At 46.8% G+C, this 17,992-nt stretch overlaps 1 protein-coding gene across 3 annotated transcripts in view; it reads right to left on the bottom strand.

Moving 5' to 3' along the window:
• The window catches only part of Unk (unk zinc finger), a 31,842-nt gene extending 14,930 nt beyond the window's left edge, over nucleotides 1-16,912 (bottom strand). The window contains exons 1-4 of one of the 3 annotated variants that reach the window (XM_090350314.1): nucleotides 16,667-16,912; nucleotides 1,678-1,887; nucleotides 564-740; nucleotides 300-430 (exon numbers count right to left, since the gene is read on the bottom strand). In XM_090350314.1, the coding sequence (XP_090206440.1) occupies nucleotides 300-430; nucleotides 564-740; nucleotides 1,678-1,887; nucleotides 16,667-16,770 (622 nt within the window). In that variant the 5' untranslated portion in view covers nucleotides 16,771-16,912. Of the gene's footprint in view, nucleotides 1-299; nucleotides 431-563; nucleotides 741-1,677; nucleotides 1,888-16,019; nucleotides 16,191-16,666 lie in introns of those variants that run through there. The other 2 variants (XM_090350312.1, XM_090350313.1) reach the window with 2 other exon arrangements.
• Between the last annotated feature and the right edge of the window lie 1,080 nt (nucleotides 16,913-17,992).

Here is a 17,992-nt window from a genome sequence, read left to right as displayed (position 1 = left end):
GTCCTTCATCAGATACTCATAGCTTATAGAGCCAGAGGTCATCCCACGAGTGGAGAACACAAGCATAATTGTGTACATGTGAAAGCCTGGAGGGATCTTGGAATACTGTATCTGGGAGATTCCTATACGTGTCTTTAGAATGATGGGTAAGGTGGGATGGGTGCCTCCCATCAGAGGTGGTGGCAGCTGGAGGAGGCGGCAGGTGGTGTGAGCCAAGTCTTTAGGGCAGCTACAGTAGGGAAAGAAGGAGGGCAGATGTCTGGCTATAGGGGGCATGGCCACTCATGTCCTTCCTGTACCTTGCCACCGAGGCTCCTCACTGAGGATTTTTTCTATCATGGCATGGCTTGCGGCTCCAGCTGACTGGCCTTCTATGCTGCCCTCTATTGTGGTCTGGCCATTCTGCAAGGCCTCCATGGCCTGGAGCTCCCTAGGAGGAGAGCAAAAGACAGACTAAGTAGGGAGGAAGCACAAGACAATGGGGGAAGAGTTTCCTATTTTCTTTGTGGTTAGCAGCAACAGCCCCAGGCCCGTGCCTAGAACATAGTTCCACACCAACCCACCTGATATCATAGACAGGGGAGCGGAGGTCATGGGGCCCGTGAGCAAAAGCACAGTGCAGGCCGTTCTTTGTACAGTTGCCTTTTGAGTCAGTTTCGTGAATGCAGATTCCAGTTTTGTAGTAACGAAGATGGTACCTGCGCTCAGTGTCCCCTGTGGTCCTGTGAAGGAATGGGCACCTACAACACAGATGTGGAGGACAGTCAACTTTGTTTCCTGTGATTTGTGGGCTCTCCTCCTTGACCCCATCTTCCCTGCAAGTGTTGAAGGGCTGTCACCATAATCTGTAGTGACAATCTGTATCAAGGGGGAAGGCATAGATGTGCCTTCCTGATCCCATTGCTTGCTGCCAGAGTGCTGAGGCCTGAAGGGCCTGCTGAGCCTGTCCTCCCATGCTTCCTGTAGATGCTCAAGAGGAGCATCTGGGTGGGATGGACGCCTGAAGAACTAAGGAATTTTAGAAATTGGGCATAGTGCCTCTTGCCCTGAGTGCTTCCACAGGGCCCAGGGACAGGGTCGGGTCCACAGGGCCCAGGGACAGGGTCGGGGGTGGTAAGCAAAACCTCTCTGAGGCAATCATCCTCATTCTTCTGCAAAACTGAAACAAATGACCAGCTGCCATTGTATCCTCAGGGAGGTTCCCAGGCTAACTTGTTACCTCATGCTTGTCATTAGTGTAGTTATTACCCTGTGTCTCTACAGAGATTACTGGAAAAGACATTTAGGGTCAGCAAACAGGAAGTGCTGAAGCCATCTGTTTAAACTTTCATGATGGTGGACCTGCCTGAAATTGTGCAGAAAATGGTGGTGGGACAGGAAGAGGGCCCCTGGATCTGTTTTGGAGGATCAAGGGAGCCCCAGAGAGCCACTCTGGCTTAGTTGTCAGTTGTGGTCTCTCTGGTTTAGCGGAAGAAAACGTGAAAAAAGCCCCCACCACCTTCTTGCTAGATCCTTGGGGGGGGAGGGAGTAAGGGGCGCATTGAGTAATAGGTTAGCTGGGCTATAGACAGTGCTCAAAGGAGCCACAGGCTGGCTTTCCAGAAGTGGCCTGGCCAACTCTAAGGGCACATATCCCAGGATACCTGGGACACCTCTGAGGGCAGGTGGGGTACTCACTCGTCACCCTCCGGGCAGAGGCCTGTAGCCTCGTCGTATTTGGTGCAGTAGACGTCAGGACTATAGTTGAAGGTGCCGTCTCGACGGCGGATGGACCGGCGGCGGCGCTGGTTCACGAAGTGCCAGTGGAAGCAGGTGTAGGGTCGATGCTGTGTACATTTGTGTTGCACGAAGAGTGGGCACTGCTCTGTGCGGAACTCCTTCAGGTACCTGCAGAGAGACCATGTGGGCAGGCCAGGCCCAGAGAGTGAAACTCCTTGTTACCTCAGCAGTAAGTTAGCCACCAAGTTGCCTAAGGTCCTATATTGAAGTTCCAATCCCATGAGAGGCCAGGGCTAATGTCAGACCTTAGCAATCATAGGTCTCAAGCCAATGAAAAAGGCAGGAACTATAGACCACATCGGCTCCGAGCAGTCAGTTATTTGGGGGCCAGCTATGGTCTTTAGCAGTTTGACTGAGACTTCCCTGAGGTTTCTGAGGCCAAGGCACAATCACAGGAAAAGGCTCTACATGAGACCACATGCAGCCCCTCCTGTGTTTTCTGCAGCAATCTGCCCACATCCACCTGCTGATTTAAGGAGGCCTCCTGCATACCATGAACAGGGCTGCTACTGCAGGCTGAGGGAAGAAATGCACACATAGGCACTTCAGCAGAGGTCTGCTCTGCAATGGAAAACCCAGGTTACCAGGCATCCTCCTAGACTACTGTCTGACAATTACTATTCCAGAGTCACCTGCCAGCACTACCTCGACAGGAATGTGGGAATTCATAATAGTGTTCCAGTGGGCACTTCCCTGGCCTATTCTATCCCGTTACTTCATACAGGCCTATTTGTGAAGCTTAAACTCAAAGCCTGAGCGCTGTTTCTGAGTCATAGATGGGCTGGGCTAGAGCCAATCCTCAAAGCAGCCACAGGTTGGATTATCAGGACTAACACTAGCACTTTGAGCTATAGTGCCACTTCCGGTTAGGTGGAAGTAAGAGTTTCACGAACTTTCCTGCTCAGGCTGGCTTTGAACTGCACAATCCTCAGATCTCAGCCTTCTGAGAAGCTAGGATTACAGGTGTGACCCCTAGCACCTGGCTTATCATTAATTTCTTTTGTCCTGTATATTACACATAAATATCTCCATATTCTACCCAGCAGAGGACTCTAGATCCTATTAACTATGCTCAAGTTAGGGTTCTCCTAGACTGAGGGAGTACTGCCAGGAGATGTGAAGTCAGTCTGGTTATCTTTATTCTCTTAAATCTAACCATGTGGGCAACCAACAGCTTAAAGGGGCCTTTGAGAAGGCTCAAAGGCCTTCTACAGCTCAAAGGCTGTGTACACACAGACTAAAGCAGAAGAGCCAAGTGAAAGTATGAGGCCTTGGGAGAGGAAAACAGAGACAAAAACATGAGAAGGGATATCAATGTGCAAGAAATAATGCATGCATCTACTACCTGATGAATGTAACTGCAACTCCTCTATACATTATCCCGACAGTAAAATAAAATAAAGTATGAGAGGCCTTGAATTTAAGCCCCAGAACTAGGGGGGAGAGGGGAAATGGAGAGGGGAAGAACTTCCCAGCCTTCAAGTATGGAGAAGTGACTATGTCTGGAATGGGGGTAGATGGATACTCCTGAGCACAAATACGGAGCCAAGGAGCAGTAAAGCCTTCAAACAGAACCCCACAATTTCTTCAACACATTTACCGAGCATTTAATGTATATAGCATGAAGTACTGAAGACACAAACAGGTCCTTTCTTGCTCATATTTTCATATGAAACACAAGATAAAGAGCTCCTGGATTGATCAAGTATGGAAAGAGTTCTGAGAGAGGTTTGTTCAGGGTGCCTTGGGATCCTAAACCCATGCTAGGGAAAAAGGGAAAGAGGGGGTGCTAGTGGAAGAGGTGATAGTACAGATTTTTGGGGGAAATCTGAAATAATCAGCTGTGCACCTATGGTGCACATATGAACTATAATCTGAGGACTGCAATTCAAAGCCATCCTGGCCAGGGAAGTCAGTCAAACTCTTATCTCTAAGCACCAAAACAGCTGGAACTGGAGCTGTGGTTAAAGTGGTGGAGTGCTATCCTTGAGCAAAACAGCTCAGACACACAATTAAAAAAAAAGATTTTAGGAAAGCATGTTTCAGATAAAGGAAATAACATGAGTTCAGAAACAGACTGATTCCAAGAACTCCAGGTGTCTGTATGGGATATTAGTAGAGCAGTAGCAGAGTGGGGATAGAGAAATGAGGAAGAGGTGGGATACAGGAGGAGCACTTCAGAGATTTCATCTGGGCCCATTTGAGATATCAGGCAGAAGTCTAGAAGGTTCCCTAGAACCTGATACTCTCCTGGTTCCTGTCTGTTTCCTTGTTTGTCTAGTAGGACTGAAAAATCTATGTTTTGCTACATGTAGATAATCAAGTCTTACATTGATAGGCCTGAGAGAATAAACAAAAAGAACTACACTGAAATCATTGTAAGAACTCAATAGAGTGCTTTTAATAAAGAGATTTAGAAACAAAGTTTAAAAAGTCAAACATAACACCAATAGGCTCATAATGTCACCATTGGGCAGAGCATCAAAAGAAGATGCTACTCTCTTATAGGACAGATTCCAAAGTAGTTAACTCAGTTCAGCAGGCAGGGGCCACTGCTGAAAAGACCCTATGAGAGAAGGGATCAAACCCTGGCAAGTTAAATAAGCCTACTTTCAAGCTACAATACAGTTGGATGAAAGATAACTTAAACCCATTGCTAGCCATTAATGGACTTGTAACATCCACTACCAAGGAGCTAAAATGCTTGTTTGATTTTCCATTTTTCCTTCTGATAACAAGGGTTCCCAAAATCAGAAGAAACCAATTAGAAATCATTCTTTCCTACTTTTCATGCCTTGAAATGAATCCTGGGAGCCACTCTGTAATCAGCTCTCTAGATACCCAGGAAGCCCTAGAATCTAAGCACAGAAGGGAAGACTCTCTAATCTTCCCTGCCCTTTGTCCTTTACCTCCAAGATCTGAGAGGTGGTCAGGCCTCAAGAATAAACTTCAAGTTCTCATTTCCCAGACTCAAGGACATAAGATAATAAACAGACTAGTTTCAAATGAAGGAGGCTTTTATGACCTACATGTACAGAATATATCATTCAAGCTGGGTGCCAGTGGCCAGCTACTCAGGAAGCTGAGATCTGAGGATCAAAGTTCAAAGCTAGCCTGGGCAGCAAAGTCCATGATACTCATTTAATTCCAATAAATTAGACAGAAAAAGCTGGATGTGATTAGAGTGCTAGCCTTGAAAAAAAAAAAAAAAAAAAGAAGCTCAGGGACTGCCCTCAAGCTCTAAGTAAACAAGAATCATTAGGAAAAGCTGCACTGTTCACTAAGAAGGGGCCAACAATGTCTGGAGGGCCTTAGGTTAGGACTTTACCTGATGCTAAGAAGTAGGGCCTTAGCCAATACCGTGGCTCACGCCTATAATCCTAGCTACTCAGGAGGCTGATATCTGAGGACTGAACATTTGAAGCCAGCCTGGGCATGAAAGTCGATGAGACCCTTATCTCCAATTAATTACCAAAAAATTAAGAAGTGGAGCTGTGGCTCAAGTGGTAAAGTACCAGTTTTGAGCAAAAAAGCTCAGGGACAGCGCCTAGGCCCAGAGTTCAAGCCCTATGACAGACAAAAAAAAAGAAGGGCCTTCATTTTTGCCCCAAGGGAACAGACTTCAAGTCAAATCTGTTTAGGATATCACACTAACCATTCTGAGATTTTTTTTTTAATTTACTTTTTTTGCAGTAGTGAGCTTTAAAACTCAAGAGATTCAAGCTTGCTAATAAGGAAGCACTTTTTATCACTTGAGCCATATACCTCAGTCTTATTGATGGTTTATTTATAAATGCAAAAAGATCATGAAAATTATATGCCCAACTTACAAAAACAACTTTGGAAAACAGAGAAAAAGATAAAAATAATCCTAGTTTTATGATCTGTTGTCTTTGTTTCCTTTTTAAAACTTTTCTTTGGGGCCAGGAGTGTGACCTAGTGGTAGAGTGGTCACATAGCATGCATGAAGCCCTGGGTTCCATTTCTTTCTTTCTTTTTTTGCCAATCCCAGGCTTGAACTCAGGGTCCGAGCACTGTTCTTGGTTATCTCAAGGCTAGAAATCTACCACTTGAGCCACAGAACCACTTCTGGCTTTTTTTTTTCTATGTATGTGGTATTGAGGAATCGAACCTGGGTCTGCATGTATGCTAGGCACTCTACCACTAGGCCAAACTCCCAGCCCCCCTGGGCTCCATTTCTTCGTATCAATCAAATACACAGAAAAAGCTGGAAGTGATGTTATGGCTCAAGTGGTAGAGAACTAACTTTGAGAAAGCCTGAAGACAGTGCCCAGGCCCAAGTTCAAGCATCCAGATTTGGAAAAACAGCAAAACAACAACAACAAAAACCAACTTTACTTTTTTCTTTTTCTTTTTTCTTTTTTTGCCAGTCCTGGGCTCGGGCTCAGGGCCTGAGCATGGTCCCTGGATTTTTCTCAAGGCTAGGGCTCTACCACTAGAGCCACAGCACCACTTCTGGCTTTTTGCTACGTATGTGGTACCAAGGAATGGAACCCGGGTCTTCGTGCATGCTAGGCAAGCACTCTACCAGTAGGCCAAATTCCCGGCCCCTACTTTTAATTTTTCTTTCCTTTACTTTTATTTAGTGCTGGTCCAGAGGCTTGAACTTGGGGTCTGCACTCTAACCCCTGTGCATTTTTGCTCAAGATTACTCTACCAAGAATGATTACCAAAGTTCAAGAAGTATGCACCCATTATCTGACAAATGTAACTGTAACCCCTCTATACATTATCACAACAATAAAATACAATTAAAAAAATTACTCTACCACTTGAGCACAGCTCTACTTCTGGCTTTTGGTGGTGGTGGTGGTAATTGTGGGCCTTGAATTCAGGAACTGGGCACTGTTCCTGAGCATCTTTGCGATCAGGGATGGCACTCTACCACGTGAGCCACAGCACCACGTCCAGTTTTTGAGTGGTTAACTGGAGATAAGTGTCTCACAGGGACTTTTCTGCCCAGGTTAGCTTCAAACTGCAATAATGCTTTTTAGTTTTTGTTGCTGTTGTCGGTTGTGGGCCTTGAACTCTGTGCCTGGGCATTGTACCTGAGCTCTTCAGCTCAAGGCTACCACCCTACCCTTGAGCCACAGCACCACTTCCAGTTTTCTGGTGGTTAATTGGAAATAAGAATCTCAGGGATTTTAGTGCCCTGTCTGGCTTTGAACTGTGACGATTCTCAGATCTTAACCTCCTGAGTAGCTAGAATTATAGACGTGAGTCACCAAGCCTGGCTAATTCTGGCTTTTTTTTTGTAGGCTTTTTCTTTTTCCCCTCCTTTGGCTGGTCCTGGGTCTTCAACTCTGGGCCTGGGTTCTGTCCAAGAGCCTCTTGATGCTCACGGCAATCCTTTACCACTTGAATCACAGCACCATTCCCTGCTTTCTTACTAAGTTTATTGGAGAAACGAGTCTCAGGGATATTCTTTCCTGGGATGGCTTCAAACTGCAACCCACCACTTGTGTTCTACCACTTGAGCCATGTCTTTAATCCAGCATTTTTAAATGAATGACAGAGCCTCAAAGACTTTTTTTTCTGCCCAAGCTGGCTTCGAACCATTATTCCCCAGTTCTCATGCTCCTGAGTAGCTAGGATAACAAGAGTAACTCAGATTACTCAGGAAGTGGTGGAGCTGTGGCTCAAGAGATAGGGCAGTAGCCTTGAGCTAAAGAATTCAGGGACAATGTCCCAGAGTTCAAGCCTCACTATCACCAAAAAAAAAACAAAAACAAGGGGGCCGGGAGTTTGGCCTAGTGGTAGAATGCTTGCCTAGCATGCATGAAGACCCAGGTTCGATTCCTCGGTACCACATACATAGCAAAAGCTGGAAGTGGTGCTGAGGCTCAAGTGGTAGAGCTCTAGCCTTGAGAAAGTCCAAGGACAGTGCTCCAGCCCTGAGCCCAAGCCCAGGACTGGCAAAAAAAAAAAAAAAAAAAAAACAAGGATAATGAAAGGGAGGAAACATTTCAATAAGCTCAGATATGACATTTCTTTATCCGCTAGTAAGTTGAGCCACCAACAGGAAAATGGTCACCTCACAGAGAATGCTAGCAGTTTTGTTTTTTTGTGGGTCATGGGGCTTGAACATGGCCTGGGCACTGTCCCTGAGCTCTTTAGCTCAAGGCTACTACCCTACCCTTGAACCAAGCCCCACTTCCCATTTTCTAGAAGTTAATTGGAGATGAGTCTCAGGTCCTTTTGTGTCCGGGCTGGCTTTGAACCTTGATTCTCAGATCTCAGCCTCCTGAGTAAGCTAGGATTACAGGTGTAAGCTACCCTGTCCAGCTTATTTTTTGAGTCACTAGACTCCGTTTGCTTTCACCTTTCCCTCAGCTCTTTAAAAATGCTGTCAAATTCTAGACACTGGCAAAGAAAAAAGGGGTAAAAGTTGAGGGGTTTTACCGGGAAGTATGTACTTTGTTATGATTATCAGAATACATATATAGCCATTAACATTATTTTTAAGTGTCTAAAACCTGTCCTTAACAAATAAACGTCCATGTGAGCTCTCTTGCATTTTAGGACAGTAACTTTCTCTGCTACCTCCACTCACTCTGAGTTCACTTTATAAAGTATTAAGGAAACACAAGAAGGGGGGTATCAATGTGCGAGAAGTAATGAACCTACTATCTGACAAATGTAAATGTAACCCCTCTATACACTACCTCCACCAAAAAAAAAAGTATTAAGGGGACATTTGCCTGTTCCTTATAATGACTTTAAGTTTAGAGTCAAAGTACATCTGTCAATAATATAGGAGTCAAGCCCACAGACTCAACATGGGAATATTCACCTAATAGATAAAGCAAAGACCACTGGGAAGACTCTAAGAGTACTGAGGAACTCTTATGCAAACCATAGGCTTTCCCATGTTGAAATGAAGGTTACAGACCTCTCTATAGGAGGAAAGTCTCAAATGCCACCCCCCCCCTTTTTTTTTTGGCAAGACCTGGGGCCATGGCACTGACCATGAGCTTCTTTTGCTCAAGGTCAGCATGCTACCACTTGAACCACAGCATTATTTCTGCCTTTTTCTGTTTATGTGGTACTGAGGAATAGAACCCAGGGCTTCATGTATGCCCAGCAAACACTCTACACTAAGCCACTAAATGCAGCCGTGCAGTTATTTGTGGGGGTGGGGGGATCTTAGGGGTAAACTCAGGGCCTAGGAGCTTCCCCTGAATGTCTTTTGCTCAAAGCGATCATTCCATGAGACTCTTTTTTTTTTTTTTTTTTTTTTTTTTTTTTGGCCCCTTTCTCTTTCTGGCCCCGCTCGCTCCGGCCCTGCTCGGCCCCCTTTCTAGCTCCGGCCCTGCTCGCTCCGGCCCTGCTCGCTCCGGCCCGGCTAGGCCCTCTTTCTACCTCCGGCCCCGCTCGCTCCGGCCCCGCTCGCTCTGGCCCGGCCCTGCTCCTGGCTTGCTCTGGCCCCGCTTGCTCCGGCCCGGGTCGCTCCCGCACGCTCCTGGCCCCGGTCGCTCCCGCACGCTCCTGGCCCCGCTCGCTCCGGCCCGGCCAGCTCTCGCTTGCTCCTGGCTCTGCTCGCTCTGGCCCCTTCTCGCTCTGGCCCCGCTCGCTCCGGCCTCGCTGGCTCTGGCTCGGCTCGCTCCCGCACGCTCCGGCCACCACTCGGTTGGGCTCTGTTCACTTCAGCTCAGCTCGCTTCTTTCGCTCTCTGTCGCCGTCGCAGTCTTGTCTCTGCCACTTTTCCGGTTTGGTTGTGTATGTGGGATACCGAGGAATCGAACCCGGGTCTTTGTGCATGCTAGTCAAGCACTTTAACCGCTAGGCCAAACTCCCGGGCCCTCCATGAGACTCTTATCGCCAATGAAACACCAGAAAACTGGAAGTAGCACTGTGGCTCAAAGTGGCCTTGAGCAAAAGAAGCTCAGGGATAGGGCCAAGGCCCAGAGTTTCAAGTCTCACTGACAGACAAAAAAAAAGCCTCATACTTACCTCCTGAGCTAGCTTCAAACTGTGATCCTCAGACCTCAGCTTCCTAAGTAGCTAGGATTATAGGATTATAGGCATGAGCCACTGGTGCCTGGCCTTTTTTTTTTCTTCTTTTTTTCCTTTGCCAGTCCTGGGTCTTGAACTCAGGGCCTGAGCATTCTCCTTGAGCTTTATCAAGGCTAGTGCTGTACCACTTGAGCCACTTCTGGCTTTTTCTGTATATGTAGTGTCAAGGAATCAAACCTAGGGCTTCATGCATGCTAGGCAGGCACTCTATCACTAAGCCCACACTCCCGGCCCCAATTTCCTTTTTTTTTTTAACTTTAAAAATTTAATATGCAGGTCGGGAGTTTGGCTTAGTGGTAGTAGAGTGCTTGCCTAGCATGCACGAAAACCTGGGTTTAATTCCTCGGTACTACATATATAGAAAAAAGCTGGAAGTGGTGGTGAGGCTCAAGTGGTAAAGCTCTAGCCTTGAGAAAGTACAAGGACAGTGCTCAGGCCCTGAGCTCAAGCCCAGGACTGGCACAAAAAAAATAAAAAAATAAAAATAAAAATAATAATATGTAAGCACTACTTTAAAGTATACTTTCCAGTGGTTTTCAGTATATTTACTATAATGTGCTATTATCACTGCTGTCCAATTCCAGAACATTTCTACTCCCTTAAAATAAATCCCATCCTTATTATCATGTGCACTTATTTTACCCAAACTTTCTTCACAAATATCTCTGCTGCCCAGGCAGGTATTTTAAGATAACCAGCTGAGTAGATCTATAGAGGTAGAGCTATAGAGTGTCTTTATGGTAAGAAACAAGAAAGCTACATAGGCCAGAGGGTACCAAAATCCCAATTCTTAGCATTTTTAGCAAACAGGCTAATATAATTTTATATTTTGGATAAGAAACTTACTTTCAGTATCCATCTTCACATAACACATTTGTATACCTCAAATTCATCCAAGATGTTAAAAGAAGGGAAGACAATCTACTATGATTAGCCATAACTGTCCATAGTTGTAATTTTAAAACATAGAAGATGCACATGGAGAGTGGAAAAACTTCCTTTAGTATCAAGCAAAGCTGGATTAGAAAACAACAACAACAAAACAAAAACATAATCATTAAGCAATCATTGCCCAAATCTTCAGTAGACCAGGCCACTAGTTAAAGCTATCTAGTCCTAAATGCAACCTTGCTGTCTTCACTCTTCTGACCTAGCGTCTTTCCTGAAGAGGGGAAATCTAGCAAGAAAGCCTGCAGATGTGTGCTGCTCAGGCTGCTACAGGACTCTAATGACCTATGTGCTCAGGGCTTCTACAACACACAGGAAAGAGACCTCACCTTCAGGCAGCAGGGTGCTGGAATCGGGAAGTAGTAGGTCCAGGAGGGTGTCTTGCCTTTGTGCACCTATCTGGGGTGCTATATCCAGAGGAGCTCCTTTATAGAGTGTGCCCAAGATGGATTTTTCTAAGTTGCTCCCAGAGATGTCCAGCTGCCCTCACCAATAAGTCACAGTCTTTGTAGAATGATAGAAATCACCAGTCAAAGCAGATGCATATGGGCTGTGGGGAAGCCTTCTTTAGTATCTAACATAGCTGGATTAAAACAAAAAAACTTAACCATTAACCAAATCTTTACTTTAACCATTAGTGTAGATTACAGCAAATATCAACTAGGTATTAAATAAAAATCTACCCTATCATGGGCACTGATTAATGAGGATTTTATGAGCTTGGCAGCTACTCTAATTTTTGTCCTTCAAGAAAATTAGTTATATTTGATAAATAAGTAACTATGGTCCAAAAAGGATTATTGGTAATTTAACTCATTCTCTCTAGGTTGCTAAGTGATACTTCCAGTGACTTCTGTTATTCAACAAGTTATACGTTAGTAACATACTTACAAATTTATTGCATTTTGCAATACTAACTTAAATACATGCTCACTTCTTGGATTTTCCAAAATACAATCAGATGCAATCAAGTGAATCCCATGACATTGCCTCAAAGTAAGTATCTACGGAGATATTGCTTTATCCTGGTGCAAAATGATGCCTAGGAAACAGTACTAAATTAAGATGCCTAGGGCTGGAGATCTAGTCCTAGTTGTAAAGCACCTGCTTAGCAAGCATAAGGCCCTGAATTCAAGCCCTAGCACTGCCAAAATGAAAAGGGAAACTATGCCAAGAAATACAAGGTATAAAGCATTTATCCTGTCTCCTGTAAGAAAGCAGCTAGCATCTAACTGGGTGCCAATGTCCATGCCCATGATCCCAGCTACTCAGGAGGCTGAGATCTGAGAATCCTTGTTCAAAGCCACTCTTATCAGACAAATCCAGGGCTCTTATTGCCAACAAACCATCAAGAAAAAAGAAAAGATAATAGAATGCCAGTTTTCAGTGAAAAAGCTAAGTGAGAATGTGAGGCCCTATATTTAAGTCCAAGAACCAGAAAGGGGGGTAAAAAAAGACAAATAAAAGCCTGGTAATTTATTACCAATGTATCACCAAAGAGGCTTGGAAGTAAAAGTAGAATTGTGGCTCAAGTGGTAAGAGTGTTAGCCTTGAGCAAAAATGCTCAGAGACACAGAGCCCAAGCTGAGTTCCCTGAGCACGAGAGAGAGAGAGAGAGAGAGAGAGAGAGAGAGAGAGAGAGAGAGAGAGAGAGAGAGAGAGAGAGAAAAGAGAGAGAGAAGAGAGAAAGACAAAAGAGAGGAAGAGAAGAGAAAGAAGGGAGGAAAGAAGGAGAAATATTCTAGTGGCCAGAAAACTCCAACAAACTTTCATTAAACTAGAACTACAATTCCTTTTATTATGATTTTTTTTTTTTTTTTTTTGCCAGTCCTGGGCTTGAGCTCAGGGCCTGAGCACTGTCCTTAGATTTTCTCAAGGCTAGGGTTCTACCACTTGAGCCTCAGCACCACTCCCGGCTTTTTTCTATGTATGTGGTACCGAAGAATCAAACCCGGGTCTTCATGCATGCTAGGCAAGCACTTTAACCACTAGGCCAACCTCCCGGCCTGAGGATTTTTTTTTTAAGGGAGACTAAGCAGGTGCCAGTGACTCACACCTACAATCCTAGTTACTCAGTAGGCTGAGATTTGAGGATCATCAGCTGAACAGGAAACCATGTGAGATCAAAACTGACTACCAAAAAGATGGAAGTAGAACTTTGAAACAAGTGGTAGAGCACTAACCTTGAGAACAAAAGCTCAGGGAGAGTGCTTTGGGGCCTTGAGTTCAAGCACCCAAAATGGCACTTAAAAAAAAAAAAAGGAGGAGGGGCCCGGAGTTCGGCCAAGTGGTAGAGTGCTTGCCTAGTATGCACGAAGACCCAGGTTCAATCCCTTGGTACTACATACGTAGAAAAAAGCCGGAAGTGGTGCTGTGGCTCAACTCAAGTGGTAGAGTTATAGCCATGAGAAAGCCCAAGCGCAATGCTCAGGCCCTGAGCTCAAGGCCCAGGACTGGCAAAAAAAGAAAAAAAAAAAAAAGCCAGGTGCGATGGCTCACACCTGTAATCCTAGATACTCAGGAGGCTGAGATCTGAGGACTAAGGTTCAAAGCCAGCCTGGGCACAAAAGGACCTGAGATTCTTATCTCCAATTAACCTGTAGAAAACAGGAAGGCTGGGAGTTTGGCCTAGTGGTAGAGTGCTTGCCTAGCATGCACAAAGACCCAGGTTCGATTCCTCGGTACCACATACATAGAAAAAAAAAAAAAGCTGGAAGTGGTGCTGTGACTCAATTGGTAGAGCTCTAGCCTTGAGAAAAGTCCAAGGACAGTGCTCAGGCCCTGAGTTCAAGACCCACAACTGGAAAAAAAAAAAAGAAAAAAAAGAAAAAAACGGGAAGTAGAGCTTTGCTTGAGCAGAAGTGCTCAGGCACAACCCCCATACCCAGGAGGTAGGGCAGTAGCCTTGAGCTGAAAAGATCGGGGACAGTACCCAGGTCAAGTTCAAGCCCCATGATCCACAAAAAAAAAAAAAAAAAAAAAAAAAAGGAGCCAGACCCAGTGGCTCATGCCTATAATCCTAGCAAACAACTCGGGAGGCCGAGATCTGAGGATCACCGGGCAAAGCCATCCCAGACACTAAAGTCTGTGAGACTCTTATCTCCAATTAACCACCAGAAAACCGAAGTAAGGCTGGGCTCAAGGGTAGGAGAGTAGCCTTGAGCTGAAGAGCTCAGGGACAACTCCCAGGCCCAGAGTTCAAGTCCCACAACTGACAGAAGAAAAAAAAATGGAACTTGTAAAAATAAAAGTTCTAGGGGCCGGGAGTTTGTGTAGTGGTAAGAGTGCTTGCCTCGCATGCATGAAGACCCAGGTTCGATCCCTTGTTACCACACAGAAAAAAGCTGGAAATAGTGCTGTGGCTCCAGTGATAAAGCTATAGCCTTCAGAAAGCCCAAGGACAGTGCTCAGGACCTGAGTTCAAGGCCCAGGGCTGGCAAAAATAAAAGTTCTAATTTTGATCATATGAAAAAAAAGTGAGAATTAATTGCAACTGCAGTTCAAGGAGTCCAAAACAGATTAGTTTGTGAGGCTACTTGCTTAGCATGTCAAAACAGTGAGGAAGGAAACCTCAATATTTTAGAAGTCAGTTTATATATGATCTTTCAACTATGTACTTTTTTCACATTTCTTAAAGACAAGGTATTGGGACTATAGGCAAGGCTGGCCTTGAACTGAGGATTCTCCCATTCTAAGAGAATATAGGCTAGAAGCCAGAAGTTTGGCCTAGTGAGAGCTTACCTAGCATGCACAAAGACCTGGGTTCGATTCCTCAGTATCACATATATAGAAAAATCCGGAAATGGCACTGTGGCTCAAGTGGTAGAGCACTAGCCTTGAGAAAGCCCAGTAATGTCAAAGTCAACCTTGGCAGGAAAGCCCTCACACACATCTCCAATTAAGCACAAGAAAGCCAGTGGTACAGCACTTTGAGCAAAAGAGCCCAGGCCGCAACTTCAAGTCCTACAACTGGGTGAGCTGGGTGCTGGTGGCATACACCTGTAATCCTATCTACTCAGGAGGCTGAGATATGAGGATGGCAGTTCCAGCCAGTACCCAAAAGCCTGTGAGACTCCTAACTCCTATTAACTACTGAAAAGCCAAAAGTGGAGCTTTAGAGCTCTAGCCTTGAGGGGGGAAAAACTTCAAGGACAGTGGCTAGGACCTGAGTTCAAGCCCCAGGACACACACGGATGGACAGACACACAGACACACACACGAAAGTGCGTAAGTGCCATGTACAAGTGTACAAGTTTCCTCATGATGCCTGCACTCAGACTTGGATGACAGAAGAGTCAGTTTTTAAATCACCAGTTTCTAAATGTCCACCTACCAAGATGACAATTGATTTCTGGAGATTAAAATATCCAGGAGCTGGGAACAGTGGCTCACATCTGTAATCCTAGCTACTCAGGAGGCTGAGATTTGAGGATCAAGTTTCAAAGCCAGTCGGGTACCCTGAGACTCATCTCCAATTAATCACCAGAAAGGCAGAAGTGGTGCTGTGGCTCAAGGGTTAGGGTGGTAGCCTTGGGCTGAAGAGCTCAGGGACAATGCCCAAGCCCAGAGTCCAAGCCCTAAGACTGACAAAAAAAAAAAAAAAACCAAAAAACTGGGGAGTGTGGCCTAGTCGTAGAGTGCTAGCCTAGCATGCACAAAGCCCTGGGTTCGATTTCTCAGTACTGCATACACAGAAAAAGGCAGAAGTGGCAATATGGCTCAGGTGGCAGAGTGCCAGCCTTAAGCTGAAGAGCTCAGGACAGCACCCACGCTCAGAGTTCAATCCCCACGACTGACCAGAAAAAAAAAAGATAAATAGAAAAGACCACCAAAAGGAAAAAAAACAAAAAACAAAAAACTGTTAGCTGGTATGTAAGTTGAGTCACACTTATGTCCAGAAGCTTAGATGATTTCAGCCAACACTAGAGAATTCCACAATGAAAAATACACTTCTGATAAGCCATGTTCTTCAGCCTGTTTCCCAAGGGGTCTATTGTGACAAGCAAGACTTTCCTGTCTAGTTTTTCTCTTTGCTCCCAACAGATGATTTCCTGCTTTTGGATCACTGAACAACTGGGGGGATGTTTCAACCGATGGGCTTCCAGAGCCTCCAGCAGTTGGGAAACCTGTTAAATACGCTCAGGAGGAGCCCGGGAAGCCAAACAGCCTCCGCCCCCCCACTCTCCTAATAGCACCTAGCGCTAAGCAGTGCTTGGTGCAGTCGGAAAGGCATGAAAACACGTGGACAGACGCACATCTATCTCCAGGGTTCTTCCACCTGGCTAGTCTTCCTTCAACATCAGTGTGTGGTGCTGTCTCTACGGAGGCTCCTTGGAGGGGGGGGCGGCCACCATACTCGAAGGCCGTCGGCCTGGGAAGTCGCTGGGGTGGGGTGGGATTAGCGCGGCCAGCACGGGGAACGCCATCGTGTCACCTTTAAGCCGACTGCTCGAGGGGGACTCAAGAGCGGGCTGGTCCTGCCGGGCGGCCCGGAGGCGCCCTTGCGCACCGGGCTCGGGAGGCCGCCCTCCACGGCGGCCCGCCTCGGTGGCGCCGCGGGCTTCTTATCGCCCGGATGGAGCCTGGCGCGGCGGTTTTGTGGTCTGCTGAGCAGTGAGGCTTCGAAGGCCCGAGAGGTGTGCGTCCGCATCCCCAGCTCCCGCCTTCCCCATTCGGCGGCCCGGACCAGGTTCTCCACCCAACCCGCCCCGACCAGAGCTCGGCGGCAGTTGGAAGCGGCTGGGACCGGCCCCAGCAGGTTGGAACCGGTCTGGGCCGGGCCGGAGGAGGAAAGGGGGAGGGGGGGAGGGAGAGGCCGCCTCGCGCTCTCCCTGCGCGCGTGACTCACGCTGGCCGCTGACGTCAGGCGTGCGCGCGCGGCGGGGGGGGGGGCTCTACGTACGTGTAGTGCTGCGGTTTCTCGGGCTGTGCCTGCAGCACCTGAGCGGTAGCAGCCGGGGGCGCGGAGGAAGCTGCGGAGCCGCCGGGCCCGGGGCCCTTCGACATGGTCCTGTCTTCCTGCCTCTTCGCCGCTCCCCTTTTATTATTCAGTCTGCGCGGTCCGCGCCGAGGGCCCAGTGCGCCTGCGCTACTCCACGAGAACGTGAAGATCTCCCGCACGGTAGCAAAGGTTGTTGGGAGTTGTAGTCCACCATTCGGCCAAAATTTTACCGTCGGCTGAGGGTTGTTGCCAAAGCACGGAACCACAATACCCAGGGGTCCTCGCAGACAGTGTCCCGGATGCTGAGGGGGCCGCGATGGCTTCTGGGAATTGTAGTCCTACCTCCGTTCTTACCGTCCGGTTTTCTGTTTCGCTGGGGGATTCCTTCCTCGAAACTCGAACCCCTGGAGAACGAGGGGCCCAGAGCTAACGAGATCCCGAGGACCCTTGAGAATGCCAAATGTGTTTTCACTGCCAACGAAACGGCCCTCACAGCTTGCGCATGGTTCTAATGCATGTCCAGAGCAGCTCCAGATGACTGATTGTTGACTCTGGACCTTGGGGCAGCAGACCCCTCCGGGGGCCGCCAGTTGTTCTCCTCGTCCCTGCGGCAGGACTCGCCTGAAGGAAGCCTGCCTGGCTGCCTGCCACCCCGAAGTCAGTTTGAGAAAGTTTTTGCTAACGAAGAGCTACGCTGCACCACGCGGGCTCCCTCCCGTGCCTTGGCCCGGGCATGTCATTAACAATTACCAACCCTGAAACCTGGAACCCCACCACTTCCGTCCCCAGTGAACTCAACACCTGGCTGGACCAGCTTGTTTCCAGTATGTGAACGGCTAAGGACGAGCTTAATCTCCATCTAGAATATTCTGAGGTACCCTAACAAATTACTAGGCTGTGGAGAAGCATCGTAGTGCCCAGGAAGGACTAGGGCTTGAGGAGGAGAACGTGCGAATTATAATCTATTCCCTTTTCAATCTTTCTTTTTCTTTTTCTTTTTTTTTTTTTTTGCCAGTCCTGGGCTTGAGCTCAGGGCCTGAGCACTGTCCTTGGACTTTCTCAAGGCTAGAGCTCTACCACTTGAGCCTCAGCACCACTTCCAGCTTTTTTGTATGCATGTGGTACCAAGGACTCAAACCCGGGTCTTCACGCATGCTAGGCAAGCACTTTAACCACTAGGCCAAACTCCCGGCCCCATCTTTTTTCTTTTTTTTAAACTAGGAAAGTATTTCTCTATCCCACCTTCCACCAGAAGGCATTTGTTTGTTTATTTATTTATTTATTTTT

The sequence above is a fragment of the Megascapheus bottae genome, chromosome 17, assembly GCF_031878675.1.
Source record: "Megascapheus bottae isolate mThoBot1 chromosome 17, mThoBot2.hap1, whole genome shotgun sequence".
Lineage (NCBI taxonomy): Eukaryota > Metazoa > Chordata > Mammalia > Rodentia > Geomyidae > Megascapheus > Megascapheus bottae.
The sequence above is the reverse complement of the archived record's forward strand: the minus strand, read 5'-3'. Positions and strand labels throughout refer to the sequence as shown.